The 17,095-nt window shown below is 33.1% G+C and overlaps 2 protein-coding genes across 5 annotated transcripts in view; both read left to right on the top strand.

Annotated features, from left to right (window-relative positions):
- Dhc64C (dynein heavy chain, cytoplasmic) overlaps nucleotides 1-5,237 on the top strand; it is a 152,304-nt gene extending 147,067 nt beyond the window's left edge. For both annotated transcript variants that reach the window (XM_067271466.1, XM_067271467.1), the window contains exons 76-91: nucleotides 290-464; nucleotides 630-866; nucleotides 940-1,112; nucleotides 1,180-1,417; nucleotides 1,522-1,692; nucleotides 1,764-1,865; nucleotides 1,948-2,066; nucleotides 2,130-2,233; nucleotides 2,304-2,539; nucleotides 2,636-2,759; nucleotides 4,143-4,285; nucleotides 4,370-4,480; nucleotides 4,574-4,637; nucleotides 4,702-4,798; nucleotides 4,876-4,903; nucleotides 4,983-5,237. In XM_067271466.1, the coding sequence (XP_067127567.1) occupies nucleotides 290-464; nucleotides 630-866; nucleotides 940-1,112; nucleotides 1,180-1,417; nucleotides 1,522-1,692; nucleotides 1,764-1,865; nucleotides 1,948-2,066; nucleotides 2,130-2,233; nucleotides 2,304-2,539; nucleotides 2,636-2,759; nucleotides 4,143-4,285; nucleotides 4,370-4,480; nucleotides 4,574-4,637; nucleotides 4,702-4,798; nucleotides 4,876-4,903; nucleotides 4,983-5,120 (2,260 nt within the window). In that variant the 3' untranslated portion in view covers nucleotides 5,121-5,237. The remainder of the gene's footprint in view (nucleotides 1-289; nucleotides 465-629; nucleotides 867-939; nucleotides 1,113-1,179; nucleotides 1,418-1,521; nucleotides 1,693-1,763; nucleotides 1,866-1,947; nucleotides 2,067-2,129; nucleotides 2,234-2,303; nucleotides 2,540-2,635; nucleotides 2,760-4,142; nucleotides 4,286-4,369; nucleotides 4,481-4,573; nucleotides 4,638-4,701; nucleotides 4,799-4,875; nucleotides 4,904-4,982) is intronic.
- Nucleotides 5,238-5,420: 183 nt separating this feature from the next.
- LOC136976251 (uncharacterized) overlaps nucleotides 5,421-17,095 on the top strand; it is a 55,183-nt gene continuing 43,508 nt past the window's right edge. Inside the window, exons 1-2 of one of the 3 annotated variants that reach the window (XR_010880902.1) lie at nucleotides 5,421-7,967; nucleotides 8,039-8,202. Coding sequence is in view for 2 of the 3 variants with exons in the window: in XM_067271474.1 (XP_067127575.1) it covers nucleotides 7,022-7,967; nucleotides 8,039-8,112 (1,020 nt within the window). In the remaining variant the exon portion in view is untranslated. Of the gene's footprint in view, nucleotides 7,968-8,038; nucleotides 8,203-17,095 lie in introns of those variants that run through there. The other 2 variants (XM_067271474.1, XM_067271473.1) reach the window with 2 other exon arrangements.

Below are 17,095 nucleotides of genomic sequence, written 5' to 3'. Positions count from 1 at the left end.
ACTTTACATATGGAATGAGACTAATAGTAATTGGTTTTGACCTATTTTTATTACAATTAATCTTTTGGACTATTATTAAGTTTTATATATCAATTTATGTATAAAAAAAACAGTGTATAGTAGGAGTTTGGTTATTAGTAAAATGTCAAGAAAATTTTCTTAAATAAAATTTCTGTCTAATTTAATAAATTGCATTACCATTTTCATTGTATTCAAAAATTATAATGCAATGCTTATAATTTCATGCATTTCTTAAAATTTAATAATTACATAAGAATTGATCTTTCAGCGAACCTAATTTCGAACACGAATTCCATCACTTCTTAAGAGGAAAAGAAGGAATTTTACCAGGTCAGCCAACAATTCATATGGCTGGACTCAATCCTGACCAGTTGGAAAATGCAACTGCCTTGTCCAAATTGCCTGCTTTTAAAAATTTACAACGTAAATTAGATAGTCATGAGGTTTGTAATGTTTGTTTAAAACTTTTTAAAAAGTAAATAAATAAAATAATGTTTTATAACAACATAAATCTGTTTTATTGGAGCTCATTTAGAGTAACAGTTTTTCATTTACAGTATTTAAAAATTTTAGGATTGTTTTCATTATCTCTTATTTCAAAATTTCAGAACTTTCCAAATTGGATAGAAAGTAGCAATCCTGAACAGGATATCCCAGTATTATGGGAAGATGATAGACCACTCACTCCCACAGGAGTAATTATGCATCAACTTTTGGTAATTCAAGCATTTAGACCTGACTCTGTCATATCCATAGCACATCAAGTTGTCAAGACTGTTCTTGGATCTACTTTTACTCAAGCTTCTGAATTAGAACTTGACCTTGCAAATGTAGTTGAAAATGAGGTAATATTATTACTCACTTCTATAAAACCAATCTATTAAAATATGTTAAATGAACAATTGTGGAAATATTCAGATTAAGTCAAGCACTCCTGTTCTCATGTGTTCTGTACCTGGTTATGATGCCAGTGGGCGTGTAGATGATTTAGCAGCTGAACTAGGTACCAGTATTACATCCATAGCTATTGGTTCTGCAGAAGGTTTCAATCAAGCTGAAAAAGCCATTAACTCAGCTGCTAAAACTGGAAGGTTTGTAAATCTTTTATCTTGGTTTGAATTTTCACTCAAATTCTTATTATTATTTTAAATTATTCAGATGGGTAATGTTAAAGAATGTTCATCTGGCACCTCAGTGGTTGGTGCAGTTGGAGAAGAAATTACATACTTTGCTACCACATCCATCATTCCGCTTATTTTTAACATTAGAAATTCATCCTAAGGTTCCTGTCAATCTTTTACGTGCTGGTCGTATATTTGTTTTTGAACCACCTCCAGGTATAAAAGCAAATTTGCTTAGAACATTTAGTACGGTTCCTGCTCAACGTATGATGAAGGTTAGGCTTTAATTTTTTTATACACTGAAAATAGATTTTTTATTTTACTTTTCTTTTACAATACTCTAAGATTAGTTTTGTATATATGATCATTTTTATAACAGGCTCCAGGTGAAAGAGCACGACTTTATTTTCTACTGGCTTGGTTCCATGCCATTGTTCAAGAAAGGTTAAGATACTGTCCTTTGGGATGGTCTAAACGTTATGAATTTAATGAATCTGATCTCAGAGTAGCTTGTGATACATTGGATACCTGGATTGAAACAGTTGCAATGGTAAATATTGTTTGATGCTGTTTTTATTAAGTTTGTGTAAATGAATCTTGCTCAAAAATATTGTTTAACAGGGACGTTCCAATTTGCCTCCTGAGAAGGTACCATGGGATGCTCTTGGTATTTTATTTAGTCAGTGTATATATGGTGGAAAAATTGATAATGAATTTGATCAGGTAATTTTGAACATTTGAATTTTAAAAATTTGAAAATAATACCTAAATTCAGAAGAATGACTGGATGTTATAAATTTTTCAGCGTCTACTAAACTCATTCCTTTCTAAGTTATTTACGTCACAAAGTTTTGAACCTGACTTTGCATTAGTTTCTGGTGTAGATGGATCTGATAAAGCAATTATTATGCCTGAAGGCATAAGGTAAAAATCTTGGTTTTTACTTTAAAAAATTATTTTTAAACTTAAATTATCTTTGTTTTTTAGAAGGGACCAATTTTTGCATTGGGTAGAAAGTCTTTCAGATCGCCAAACACCATCTTGGCTTGGCCTTCCAAATAATGCAGAGAAAGTTTTGCTGACTACACGAGGTAACATTTCCAAATATGAAAAATTTTTAAGTTCACATTATGGAAAATTCATTCAAAATTAAATTTGCAGCATATGATTTAATTGCCAAGTTACTGAAAATGCAGCTGTTGGAGGATGATGATGAAGTAGTTTATTCTTCAGAACAAGAGGTTAAGAAACGTGAAACTGATGGAAGACCAGCATGGATGAGAACATTGCAAAATTCTGCTTTAACTTGGTTGAGATTAGTTCCGCAGAGTTTACAAACATTGAGACGCACAGTAGAAAATATTAAGGATCCATTATATCGTTATTTTGAGAGGGAGGTGTGTATCAAGATATAAGTATTATTTATCTTATAAATCTTTAGTAATGATTTTGTTATAAATCAGCTGTATTATAAATTGAATTTTTTGATCTAGGTAAATGCTGCATCAAAACTTCTCCAGATTGTGAGACGTGACTTGGAAGATGTGATACTTATCTGCAAAGCTGAAAAGAAACAAACTAACTATCATCGTAGTATGATCAATGATTTGGCTAAAGGTTATTAATTTAATAAATAATCTTTTTTTGTTTTTACATTAAGTATACAGAAAGAAAATTTTTGTAGCAGATCTGAATTTAAAGTAAACTTTGCCCATCAGTGGTTGAATAGATAAAATCACTGAACACTGATCCCAGGTTTACAGTTGTCCAATGGACTAGCTGCATTTCTGGGAGATTTATATGTCTAACACCTAAATTGTGTCCAGTTTCCCATACAAAGTCTTTCCAGGAAGGATTCCTGGTAAATCACTCATGTTACATTGCTTTATCACATATTACCACAACAGCAGAGTAAAATTTTTAGTATGTTCTTCAAAATTTTCATCTTAATTTAATGTATTAATGTTTTACAATTTTTATATGTGGAACAATTTCCTGTATTGAAAGTTGCTTTAAAATACATAATACAGGACAAACTTCTGATTCTATTACATAGCTTTCAAGATAGTTACTTACAATATTGTGGGCTAAACTATATTTCAAATTCAGTTAGCTATAATAATTAAATGAATTTTCAGTGAATATTTAGAAATATAAAATTAATGATATTTGAGTTTTCAAAATTGTTTGAATTCTGTAGGATTCATTACCATAAGATTCTGTTTACTGTTTTAACTATAAATCTCAACTTGATATTTCACACACATTTAAAAACTAATCTTCATAGCTTTCATTTCTACATACTCCTTGGTTAAAATGTACTAAAGACATTGTTCTTAAGTAGAGGTGTTTTTATGCATAAACAAAGTAAGCATGTGCCTACAGCAACAATTTTTTACAGATGACATGATTTACACTAATATGTATATCTAAATATAATAGTAAAATCAGTGGTTCAACACAATTATTTACTGTAAAAATATATAATGAAAAATGCCAATAATGTTGCTACACATTTGTAGTTTGCAAATTTCAACAAATTGTTACTGATAATGTGAAAGAAATTAAAATTATAATGAATGGTGGAAGAGTGAGGGAAAGACTGTAGTTACCAAATTTTGCCACTCTTTTTTAATACATTAAAAAAGGATGGCAGAATTCTTAAAATACCTTTGCTCTTAAGCTATTCATTCAACTACAGTAATTTGTTTTTTAGCTAAGAGTAAATCTATTTTAAACTTTCTATATTTTTAACTATTATATTTATTTAACTGACATTCCAGTTAACTGTTTAATCCAGATTATATCCCAATTAGACAATTCACTTTAATAAAAATAATACATTTGCTTGTAAAATTGATACTCATTGATGACAATGATTTACAAATTAGTATGTAAATTGTTTTCTTAAATTTTATAAAGTACAATTTCTAAAATTGCATATGTGTGCTTGCACATATGTTAACATATACTAAATAACTATGTATTTTTATTTTATAGGAATTTTACCTTCTCACTGGCGTCAATACACAGTACCCCAAGGCTGTACAGTCATCCAATGGATTACCGATTTCTCCGACCGTATCAAACAATTACAGAAAGTTTCAGCAGCGTCTACTTCAGGAGGAGCTGCAGCTTTGAAAGTAAACATATTTTGATGACACCTCAGTTACATTGTTTTAATTCTCTATTGTATTTATTGATTCATTCACTATCTAATGTTTCAGAATTTACATGTTTGGTTGGGTGGTCTGTTTAATCCAGAAGCTTACATCACAGCTACAAGACAATATGTTGCTCAGGCTAATGGCTGGTCACTGGAAGAATTATCCATGGAAGTAAGTAAACTTTAATGTAGTATATTTTTTGATTAAATTTTAGTTGCTTAAAATAGATACTATGTATCATAATTTATAATTTTTTTTTTTAAGGTAAAAATTGCAGATAAGGAAGGGGATGATCTTCCAATGGATGAGTGTAGTTTTGGAGTAACAGGTAAGAGAAGACATAAATTTGTAGACTTCTTGAATTTACATCTAATATAAATTTATTTGATCAGGCTTGAAGTTGCAAGGAGCAGAATGCAAGAGGAATCAATTATATCTCACATCAACCATATCAACAGATTTACCACTAACCAGTTTACGTTGGTTAAAGTAAGTTTTCAATTTTAAATGTTCATATAATTCATTTCCTAATTAAATCTGATTTTTTTTTTATCTTTAATTTTCAGAACCACTACAATTGTGTACCAGAAAAAGGTTAGTAAATTTTTATTGATTTTAATTTTTTTTTTTTGTAGTTTACTCTCCTGTAATTTATAAAATTTGATTTTAACAGATAACACTCCCTGTTTACCTGAATTCCACTCGTGGAGATTTATTATTTACAGTCGATCTGGCAGCTGGAGAAAAGCAGCGAGAGCATAGTTTTTATGAAAAAGGTGTAGCTTTACTATGTTCCACCGCTCTGGGTTAATAATCACTTATACTTTTGGGGGGTAACTATATATTAAAACACTTGTGATATTTATAACTATATTAGATTTTTTTGAAGCCACCTTGGATTTTGTCATAATAAAGCTCGTTAAAAATAGAGGGTAAATTATTGATTTTTTTATGTCCCTTCAATATCTTGAACTAAAAGAATGAAATGTCGTACGATTTATTATTTTTTTCAATAAATATTAAATTTGAAATAACACGTTTTGTACTGTTTTGGTTGTAGCAAAATGTTTTCTATTTGAATTGGTCCGATAGCACGTGATTCGAATGTCAATAAACATTGGAATGTTTTGGAAGCTATTCCGGCGCGCTTGGCTTCTGCTCTCTCCAGATAGATTTAGAAGACGTCATTAAAAGACAGGGCAACGAGCCAAGTGGGTGAAGGAGTCCGACGCAATTCTACTCTTCACCCGCGTCACTGACGTAAGTGTTAATGTACTGTCACCGAACGATAGCTTCGAGTTCCCGTGCCAACGACGCAACAATTGTTTTCTTCCTGTAACAGCTGATGATTCGAATGGGAGCGGTGAAATTATGGATAGTCTGATGCGTTCGGTCGGCTTTGGTGTACACAGTTATCATCCTTTTCGTCGTAACACGGAGAGAAAACATATATTCGATTTACAGTACGCGTGCAAATGCGTCATTTTACGTCGGACCGGCCTGAAAAGGTTAAAAAGCCAACGTTTGCCACTTCCAAACTTGCTGCTGAGATACCTTACTACGTTATCCACCGAGGAGTTCGAGGAACTGGAATGCGCTCCGTTCACCGATATGTTCGATTTGCATTTCTATCATCGCGCTCTGACGTACAGAGTGCGTTGCAAATTGGACTGCAACGAATATCTTGCTACGTACGACACGGATTTCTTCCCTCGGAAAGATAACAAGAGCAAATGGATGGAAGTGGTGCACAAATACGTTATGTCGGTGTACGCCATCGTCGTGGACGAGCCTACGGGAAATCAGTTTTATCTACTCGATACTCCGACAGCCAATCTAGAAAGTATTAGAGGTGTTATGCTGAAATCTAAAATCGTTCTACCAGAGGATCATCTGTGGAAGTTAGTGCATCAACTCAGTACTGCCCTCATCTATCTAACTTCAACCGGTGTAGATTATGGGTCGTTTTCCCTCGATAATTTATACATGGTCGGTCAAAGACTAGTGCTCGAAAATGGATTAACGAAGAAGAACAAGCTTAAAGAAAGCGATAAATGGAAGGTGGTAGACGATCAAAGAAGTTTGGTGCAAAATCTAGGTCGAGTGTTGAATAAGTTAGTTTATGCCAATCGTTTGATCAATAACGTCGATTATTCTGACGATTTGTTAAAGATTATAGGAGATTGTCAAAGTGGTGATCCTCCAGAATTGGAAAATATTAGGCTTTTATCTAAGATGAGATCTAAAACTGATATAACCTGTCCAGAAATACCGTTATGTAATTTCGTTAAAAGTGTAAGAGACGCTCGTTTACGTTCCTAGCCTTAAATTTTTTAGTTATTTATTATAATTTTCATTCAAGTTTATTGGTGATTTAAATATTCTATATTAGTAAGAAAAAACTGGATATATTCCTTTTTCTTTTTTATGTAATTATTATTATTTTGGTTATATTTTTGACATAATAAAGCTATAAATTGGTCTTTATCGCTAGTCTCAAAATAAAATGCAAGATTTCGCAGTATTTTAAGCTTTAGGATGACTGGCAAATTAGTTGCCGGATAATTGTAATATTTTAAGCTGCGTGATGACTTGCAAATTTTTGATTACGCAAAAGCTACGTTTTCCTATTTTTGCTTAACGAAGATCGTATTGTTGTTGTACTACTTTATTATTTAATTTTTTTTAATAATAATAATCTGCAATTAAATAATGGGTAAGAAAGAGAAGAATCACTTGAAGCAGTTGAAAGAGATTCACAATTTGATTTTCTTATCGAAATTGGCTTCTGGATCTTCGAGTGTTTATTCGTTGTGGGCTTATCAAACCCGCCAGTCTGTAGCTATAAAGATAAAGAAAAACACTAAAGAATCCGAATTTTCAACCAGTCACTGGATTAAATGCAATCATCCCCATTTGATACCGTTACTTCGAGTCATTGATTTCAAAGATGATTATGTAGGTTACGTTATGCCTCTGGCAGAATATCCTATTCGAAAAGTCATCAGTACCTATTCGAATAACTCTGGAAGTTACGAGCAGGCAAAGTTCTGGATATATCAGCTACTGACAGGTATATGCTACTTACACGATCAGAAACTATGCCATTTAAATATAAACGTCGATAACGTATTGATCGATAAAGGGCAGAATGCCATCTTGGCTGGGTTTTCTAAGATAAGATACGAAGGAGAAACTTATGACTTGGAAGAAAAGGATTCTATCTACCTACCACCAGAATGGCGTTCGAAAAGGGAATTTGATAATTTTTCGGGGCAGAAAATGGATATGTGGTGTTTCGGAATAACTGCCTTAGCGATTTTACTGGGAAAAGAATTTGAAAAAATGGTCTACTCGTGGAAAGATATCGTCATTTTTTCCAAAGATCGCGTGAAGCTATTGACGACAAAAATTGCCGACAAAGAATATTTTGAAAAAATAGTTAAGAAAGCTCATCCGTGTTCGTCCATCACTTCGATCAATGCCGAAAATGCAAATTCGTTCTTTAACCAGCTTTTAAAGGAAGAAGCTCGAGGTAGATGCGCTTCACAAGATGTCCTTTGTCACTCTCTCCTTTGGCCTAACAATAAGTTTCAAGTGGGAGCTGTAGATAAAAGCATGCCTAAAATCCATCAGGATGACGGTCTTCATGAACATCGTGAGTATTTGACAAAACTGGAATTAACTGGCAGTTAGAATTTCTAAATTAAGGTATTTATCTCGTTTTAGTTTATTCGCTTCCGAATGAAAAATCTGTTTTCTCTATACGGAAAGAATTGAGCTCGAAGGGAGGCTCGATTTAAGAAATAATTTTAGATCAAACACGAAGCATAATTCTGAAAAACGTATTTAAAATTTTTTCAAAGTTTGATCTTGTAGAACAAAATTCGAACTGATAAAAAATTATAATAAAGTTTTGCATTTGCGTTTGATTATAGTTAATCTTTTGTTTATAGTAATACAAAGTAAGAAAGACGTAATGTTAAATCAGATATTTACCGTTTTAATTGCTCTAGAAGCAGGTTTTTTTTAATGTTTTGTTATCGGTTCGTTTGCAACAAAAGAATACTACTATCTTTTTTTAAAAATATTTATAGTCAACTAAATGAAGTGATGTGCCAGGCAAATTCTTGAATTCCATTGGTTCGTCACCCTCTGAGGTACACAATGAGTAGTTGTGAGATGAGAAAGTTACCTGAACGTTTATACCACCCTTGATATCTCGTTACATTTGAGAAAGTTTCAACGGCAAACGAACCCCATGAATTTTTCGGGATCGATCGGGCCCCGTTTTTCTCCACCCGGTCGCCCCTTAGTGGGCCTGTTCGAACCCACGATATGTCTAAAAATGAACGTTCTTAGTGCCCACAGAGAGAGTCAAAAATGAAAAAAATTGTTTAAACTGTTCATAAAATCATTCTTGTTATTAACAAAATAAATCATGGAATAAAGTAAAAAGATTTTAATACTGGAAAATAAACACTGATCTTTATCGTGTGTTCATCCGACAAACCACAAACATGGAAAATTCTCGCATTTCGAGTTTGGCGGATGGACATTAAGAACTACACTTACGACTTTAAACTCTGATTCTATCTTCTTCATAATAATTAAACAAAATCTAGAAAATAGCTAAATTCAAGATGAAACAATCTAGATTTATATCACTTATCTAATTGACTAAATTTCAAACCCAGGGGCAAACAGCAATCTAGATTTAGGTGAGAAAAATAATTCTAAAGTGACAATCCTGTCCAGCACGGGGTATAGACTTCAATGTTTTGACTTAAAGTAAAATGGCGGTCGATAGTACCAGTCGTTTCCACCATGAGCGCTGTATCTAAGGAACAGCCACTATGTAGTATATTCCAGCTCGTTGAACATACTACAAAAAATTCAAAAATCATTTTACAATGTTATTTTTAGAAAGTGAAAGCATTGCAAAGTTATAATGCCTATGAATCTCATTTTTTTCTTTTTTGTATGTTTTTTCAAAAGTCAATCAGATTTTAATCTATTGTTTATCATTAGAAATGGAGTACTGAAATTTATTTTCATGTATAGTGGTATCGGTAGAATTGTTCCTTCGGGACATGTGGGAAGTTGCTATGCATTCTAATATTCCACTCTCGATCCAACTTCATTGATACTATTTTTGAAAAACCAATTTCTTAAGGTCTTCGTGCAATCGTTATTGCTATTGAATATTCCACTTTAGTGTACATTTTCTTGTTTCTTTTTTCGTATAAATGGTGCACTGAGCTCATTTCGCTCGTTCAGTACAAACATATTTGAAAAAGGCTTGATATGAGCAGTGTAACTAGCAATTACTTTTCTCGTTATGGGTCCAATTTCAGACAACAATCGTTGATATGAGACTTAGGAAATAACCTCGAATCTCATTCCAACAATTTTTATCTGTAATAATAACGATACACACGTTGTTTTCTAATCCTTGTGTACAATTTTCTCATTAATGTTAATACAGCTATAGGGCGCGTTTTGGTAATTATGCAGTTTAAGGGAATATGAGTTTCTTTAATTATTATTTTTTACAAAGGTATATTTAATAGCCATTCAGAAAACGCATAACATTTTTCCAGGCGATCCGTATATAAAGTGTTATAAACAAAAAATCATAGGACTACTTACCGATTGTGCTCTGTTCGAGACGCCATTGTTTAACCTAGGGTGCATATACTTTTAGTTTTGTATGGATCGATCTGTAAAATCGGATCAGCCCTTGTCACGTGATACAGATAGCTTCTGTCATAGCAGAAAATATACAAGTAGGATCGAAGATGGCGACAAACATTTGTTAGTTAATAATAGTCTCTGCTTTTTTAAAAATTATTATACGTATAATAGCTGATTTTTTAAAATATTATACGTATAATATCTTTAAAACTCTGTATATGTTAACTAACAAGGATCAATTAATTAAATTAAAATAATCCATTTTATTCCTCGATATTAAAACAGTAGTTGGTACTAAACGACATACGCTGTTATGAATTATCGTTTATTTGACAAAATTGTTTGTGCTCATTCATACGAATTTTTAAATCGTATTAAGTTTATCGGATATTTTAATAATAATGTTTTTACTTGCCATTTATAAGTTTTAAATACGTTTCTCTGTCAACAATTACACGTATTTCCTCGTTATTTACTACAAGCTTAACTTCTACCATGGAGGCCGCCATCTTTAATCTATTTTATCCGATCCAAACGATCCTACCCTCCGCTAGGATTAGTTTGATCGCGATCCAGTTGATCTTAGATGGCGTTTGTATACGCAAATAGAGATTGATCGGATTGCAGTAGTTCCTTTGTATACACGATTTGAACGATCGAAGTGATCTCGGATCAGTTTGATTCCAAAAGTATATGCACCCCTAGTTTTCGTGGCGGGGCGACACATTGGACGGCGGACGCGTACGATGTGTTTCACGTGACATTTCTCGATGCCATCCGGCCTCGTGACTACACTTTCCCATCGCATCTGACGTGTTCCTGATAACTTAACAATAATAATAATAAATATATGAAACAACGAAGGTAAAACTGTTCGTTAACGACGATAATTCTATCACGATATGATGACAAAAATTAGTCAAATGCAACATAAGATGTTATTGTCTTGATGTAAATAAATATAGCTGAAACCAGAAGAATAAATTATCAGGAACATGTCAGATGCAAAGGGAAAGAGTAGTCACGTGGCCGGATGGCATCGAGAAATGTCACGTGACACACATCGTACGCGTCCGCCGTCCAATGTGCCGCCCCGCCACGAAAATAAGCTTAAGCAATGGCGTCTCGAACGGAGCACAATCGGTAAGTAGTCCTACGATTTTTTGTTTATAACACTTTATATACGGATCGCCTGGAAAAATGTTATGCGTTTTCTGAATGGCTATTAAATGTACCTTCTTTTTAAAAAATAATAATTAAAGAAACTCATATTCTCTTAAACTGCATAATTACCTTTATTATAACTACATTATGTATATTATTACAAATTTCTATACTACATGTGAAAAAAACGATAAGATTGCTATTGTATATTCGAATATCAGTGGTGGAATGAAAGTGCTGGAATATCGAAACAGGTCAGCTTCCAAGCAGCCATATTATAGGCATTGGCTCATGCGCTTTACAGAGCATCAACCTCACACGGTTTAGCTGATGGACATGGACGCTTACACACGTATAACACTTCCAATGTTTCTATCCAGACCGGTTCTGGGCTGTTAGTCGCCTGCCTGCTAGAAACCAGGTCAGCTTCCAAGCAGCAGATTATAGGCATTGGCACCAGTGGCGTAGCGTAGTGGGGGCGGCAGGGGCGGCCCGCCCCGGACGGCACTTTTAGGGAGCGGCAAAATTTCACAATAAATAATAATATCTTGTAAAAATACCTAAATAAGGGGGCGGCGAAATTTTCCTCCGCCCCGGGCGGCTGACACCAACGCTATGCCACTGGTTTGAATTATATTTGGAAATTCGTCTAATTTAGCATCGTGATTAATTCGGGTCAGACTTTCATCTATGCTAGCGATCCCATTGCGGGTTAGAAACTGCTGTATTGTGGCCGATTATATAGACTATATTTTATTTATTTATTTTGCTCTCTTTGTCTTGTGGCTACTATGAGGGCTTTTTTCACATCTATCATGGGTTCGAACAGACCTGCAATTGGGACGACTAGAGGTGAGAAACGAGCCCAATATATTCGGGAGTTACCAATCATAAAAAAGTCCTTGTCGTGCTCGGGAAATTTAGAATAGTAATTTAATATAATATAAAAATTTCAAATATTGACGTTACTATGTAATTATTTATTACAGCAATATCTATATTGAATCTGGGTAATCCAGGATTGAATCCGGGATTACCCAGAGCGGTGGGCGGCCGACACCTTAACTGCCTCGACCATCTGGCCATTCAGTCTAAGTGTGCGCTGGTATTTCTCATTAATCAATGACTATATAAATTGATTCCGATGATATACAAAAAGTTTTTTTAAATAATAAATTTTACATAGTTTATATAAAATTTCCATCTGCACCGACTCTTCAATAAATAGACAATTTATACAGCTATTATTTTTTGGCATTCGAATATAATTCATGTGTAATATATATTATATTATATTAATTAATATAATAAAACTTTTGTTTATTTAAAACTTTTAAAATAATTAATTTTTTATTTTATTTTTTCAATCAATACATATTGACGAATAATCCCAACCGGAATTTAGTTTAGTCGAAAAATAAAATAGAAAAAAAAATTAAAAGATTTATAATTATATTTCAATATTATTTTTAATACATTTTCAAAATTTGTAATATTATTATAATTACAACTTTAAAATATTTTGCGGGAACAAAAATAATCGAGATTGTAATCGTCCAATTTTAGTAGGCAGTGATCGCATGGAAGTGATTCGTGTTTTAGAGAGGGGAATGGTGTTTTGTAGCACGTTAGTTCTGCAGGAAAGTGAGATAAGTAGTAAATAATTTACATTCTATGATGAAATTAAATGTTCTTGTAACATATGTTATAAAAGTTAAGCAATAAAAAAAAATAATGGGTGGACCATCAAAAATTCGGCAATTTCCGACGTGTTGTCGATTCTGTAATTTGTTTTCTTAACTTTTCCATATTTTTTATTTTTAGATATATAGTGCATTCATTATATACGGTATTCAACATAATGATAAAAATTCGAGAAATTTGCTTTGGATCAACGTCCACGTGAGTTCAATTACACCTGTCAATACTACTGGTTACTGTTAAAACATGAATATCTACTTTACCCAAATTATCAAAACACATTCGTGCGTCACTATTCATTTAATTTCATTAAATTTGGAAGTAGTTCAACGCAACGTTTATTCGTATAAATTTCTGCTGTGAAGTTTGACATCAGCATTCTGAGCAGCCTTGGTTACTCACCACTTAATGGAAAATGTTTACTTAATCATACCACCATGATCTTTCTCAAATTAATACAATACATTTTATGTTTCTGTTTATACCTGAATAAAGCAATAGATTCAACACAATTATTGCTTTGTGTTTTAGCGTAATTGACAAAAAAACTGCTTGAAAAAAATTGTACTTAAAAACATTTAAAATTTCTGTCGGGTGTTCTTAGTCTGTGGAAAAAATTATCTTTAGAACTTCGAGAAAATTTTCACACGTTAAGCCACAAAGCCACGTCAAGGCGACACCCATTTTGTGGTAGTTTTTTGATTTCCAGAAACTGACCCCGATTGCTCGACAGAATAACAATCGAGGAATAAAACTGGACATTCGTTGCTATTCAATTCATTCGGTAAACTAAAATAAACTACGAAAATTTAATTTTTATGTCATTTTCATCAAACTTTCCTATTAAAGGATGTGAAGTTTCAATACAGATTTTTCATATAAAAATCAATATAGCAACGAATAAAAAAATTACGTTCAAAATATAAATAACTACAAATTATAAAAATTGCATATAAAACATATACTAAAAAGTTATTATATTGTAACAAAGATGCTGTTCCTTAAAACCCCTTTGCTACCAGTTTTTGTGTAGTGAAACTGTTTTTATACAGAAAAATAAATCAGAACGAAAAATATTACGATATTTATTAGGTATCGATTGAATAAAAAATATATATTTTACAGAGAATAATAAACTAGTGCAGGGATGGCAAACCTATGGCGCGCGTGCCCAAAGTGGCACGTAAGAGAAATCATCTGGCACGTAATGTCTCATATGATCTCTGTCTTTTTCAATCATCCTTTCTGTTTATCACCTGATCATTTTTTTTCAATCAGATTTTTCACGTTTATTCAAATTAAAGCGTATTCGTTTAATTTGTTTAAATTTCATTATTCGAAATCTAAGACATTGGCACGCATTAACATCTTTAAAGCTAAGTATGCTTACAATATGGCACGCGGACTCAAAAAGGTTCGCCATCCCTAAACTAGTGTATCGATTGAATGTTTCATGTAATCATAGCGCCAAATATTTAAGAACACGTGTTATCTATCTATTGTGAGAATATTTTAAAAGAGAAATAAACTTGTGTATCGATTGAATGTTTCATGTAATCATAGCGCCAAATATTTAAGACACGTGTTATCTATCTATTGTGAAAATATTTTTAAAGAGAAATAAACTTGTGTATCCATTGAATGTTTCATGTAATCATAGCGCCAAATATTTAAGATATGTGTTATGTATTAGTATAGTTGTTAAAAAGTATATCGAGTGAATGTTATATAAAATTAGAATGTGAAATATTACTAAAATTCTAGCTTATATACTAATCGGAATAAGAAAAAACCTGGTTATTACTTATCAAAATCCTTAAATTAAACATTACGATATTAAATTAAAAGAAGGTGTATAAATCATGCTACTTATCGTGATTATACTGTCTGGTGTAGGGAAAAAAATTGTCCAAGTTAAATTTGAAATAAGTTTTATGAGAGGAAAGATGAGAACTTATATAATTTAAGCAGTATAAGCGGCCGGATGGCCGAGCGGTCAAGGTTAGCAGCCTGCCGCCTGGGGGACCCGGGATCGAATCCGGACGGGTCGAAAAATCCCCAGGAATTTTTCGGGGGGTGGTCCGTCCGGATATGTCGGTCCCCGTCCCTCACCACCCGGCCGCCCCATTGTGGGCCTGGCCGAACCCATAATGGGCTTGCTATAAGAGGCCCTCTTAGTGCCCATTGGGCGGAAAGAGTTACAAAAAAAAAAAAAAAAAAAAAAAAAATACTGACCCTGGCCATAGTGTTCCTTTAACTGTCGTATTCGACTTCGATACTGAAATTAAATTTAACTGAATAAAACATTGCGTATTTTATGTATATTTGGCAGAATTTCGCTTCATGTATCGATATATAATTAAGATGTTGCGTATTCATTGTTACAGAAGACGCTTTCTTCTGTCTTTTGTACTTCGTATTGTTAATCAAACACGAAATATAGCTTTGAAATTCCGGAATTAAAGTATTTTGCGTAGAAAATTATAATGTACATAAAATATATTAAGAGAACTAAGATTATTTATTCAACTGATTCCTGTCTAAACTATTGCACATTTACCACACCTTCATTTTAATAATTTGAGAGTTATTATCTTAATTTGAACGAAAATAAGCTCGAATATAACAAAAATCTGTATATAAATCAATCTCGCCAATTTAATTCAGCAATAATTTGTATAAATATCTCAACTTGAAGACATAAATATGTTTCGGGTCGATGCTCTATTAAAATTTATACTCAATATTAATTATGTAAACAAAAACGAAGGATTACTTACTTCCGTGAGATTTACCGAAACAGAATTCAGCTGAAAACTCTCTGAAAAAAAACAACAATAAAAATTATCTACAAACAATATGAAAAAGAACAATTGTAAAGTATTGATAGTTGAGTATTACCTCGCATCAAGCGCGTCACTTATTACGTCGAAATTTCTACGATAAACCATTTAAGTCATTACTACAAATATTCAATAAGCTTTTAATTTCGTATAATTCAGATACGAGGGATTATCTGTGCACGACATTTCAATTATGTTTACAGTTCGTAACGTCGTAAGGAATAGCGTAACGATAATTTTACGTCCCTTCTGTTAAAAACTTGTAGGGAATGCACCGGTCAAAGGCGATAAAAGCGTAATTTTGTTTCAGAAAGTTATGAAATCACCGAAAACAAAAAAAAAAAAAAATTGTTGGCGTCGGACTGTTCGGAGTTCGAAGTTTTCGAGAAATACGTCACACTGTGACTAAGGTTTCGAAATAGCAGTTTGACAAAATGTCGTCCTGCAACACACGTCGTGGTACACATATTGTCCGATAGAAAGCATAAAGAGATTGCACTTGAGAAGCGATTGTAATTGGAAGATTGTAATAAATTTGCGAAAAAATGTCAGTGTGAGTGGTGAATTTGTGGAAAATCGTATGCATTATAGAAAATTACAAAAATATCTATGAAATTTTGTTTCAAATATAAGTTACGTAGTTATATCGGAAGAGCTCAGAATTAGTGGCGTAGCGTAGTGGGGGCGGCAGGGGCGCCCCGCCCCAAGCGGCACTTATAGGGGGCGGCAAAATTTCACAATAAATAATATCTTGTAAAAATACCTAAATAAGGGGGCGGCGAAATTTTTCTCCGCCCCGGGCGGCTGACACCCACGCTACGCCACTGATTGGCACATGCGCTTTACAGAGCACCAACCTCGCACGCACGTCACTGGATGCTACACACGTATAACGCTTTCAGTGTTTTTATCCAGGACCGGTTCTGGGGTGTTAGCTGCCTGCTTGCTAGATATTCGGCCGCCCACGCCCCATTATGTGAATTATGAGTAGACTAGATTTATAACTTAACCCAACCGATAGGAGTTTACTGGCATGTTTTTATGATAGTTCTGTATAGTTGACAGGTGTTTAAAAAAATCCATTAAAATATTTGATATATTTATCCTGCGTTTATTCTGCTCTCCCATCTTATATTACTTACGGATTTCAATGTTAAACCAGTGATATTACGATTTAGTACGTCCCATCTGTAAGGGGATGCAGAAAAAACATGTACTGTACAATTCTAGTAGTGTTAAAAAATTAACTGTTACTTTGGCAGCATCATTTACAATTAAATTTAATGAATGAGACGTACAATGGTACAGAAAAAGCTCTAGAATTTATTTTCTTTAAATTTACGATTTATGTATTGGTGTCCCAAGGCTACAAATATTCAAG

Source organism: Centruroides vittatus, unplaced genomic scaffold (assembly GCF_030686945.1).
Source record: "Centruroides vittatus isolate TY-2023 unplaced genomic scaffold, ASM3068694v2 contig_4, whole genome shotgun sequence".
NCBI lineage: Eukaryota > Metazoa > Arthropoda > Arachnida > Scorpiones > Buthidae > Centruroides > Centruroides vittatus.
The sequence above is the reverse complement of the archived record's forward strand: the minus strand, read 5'-3'. Positions and strand labels throughout refer to the sequence as shown.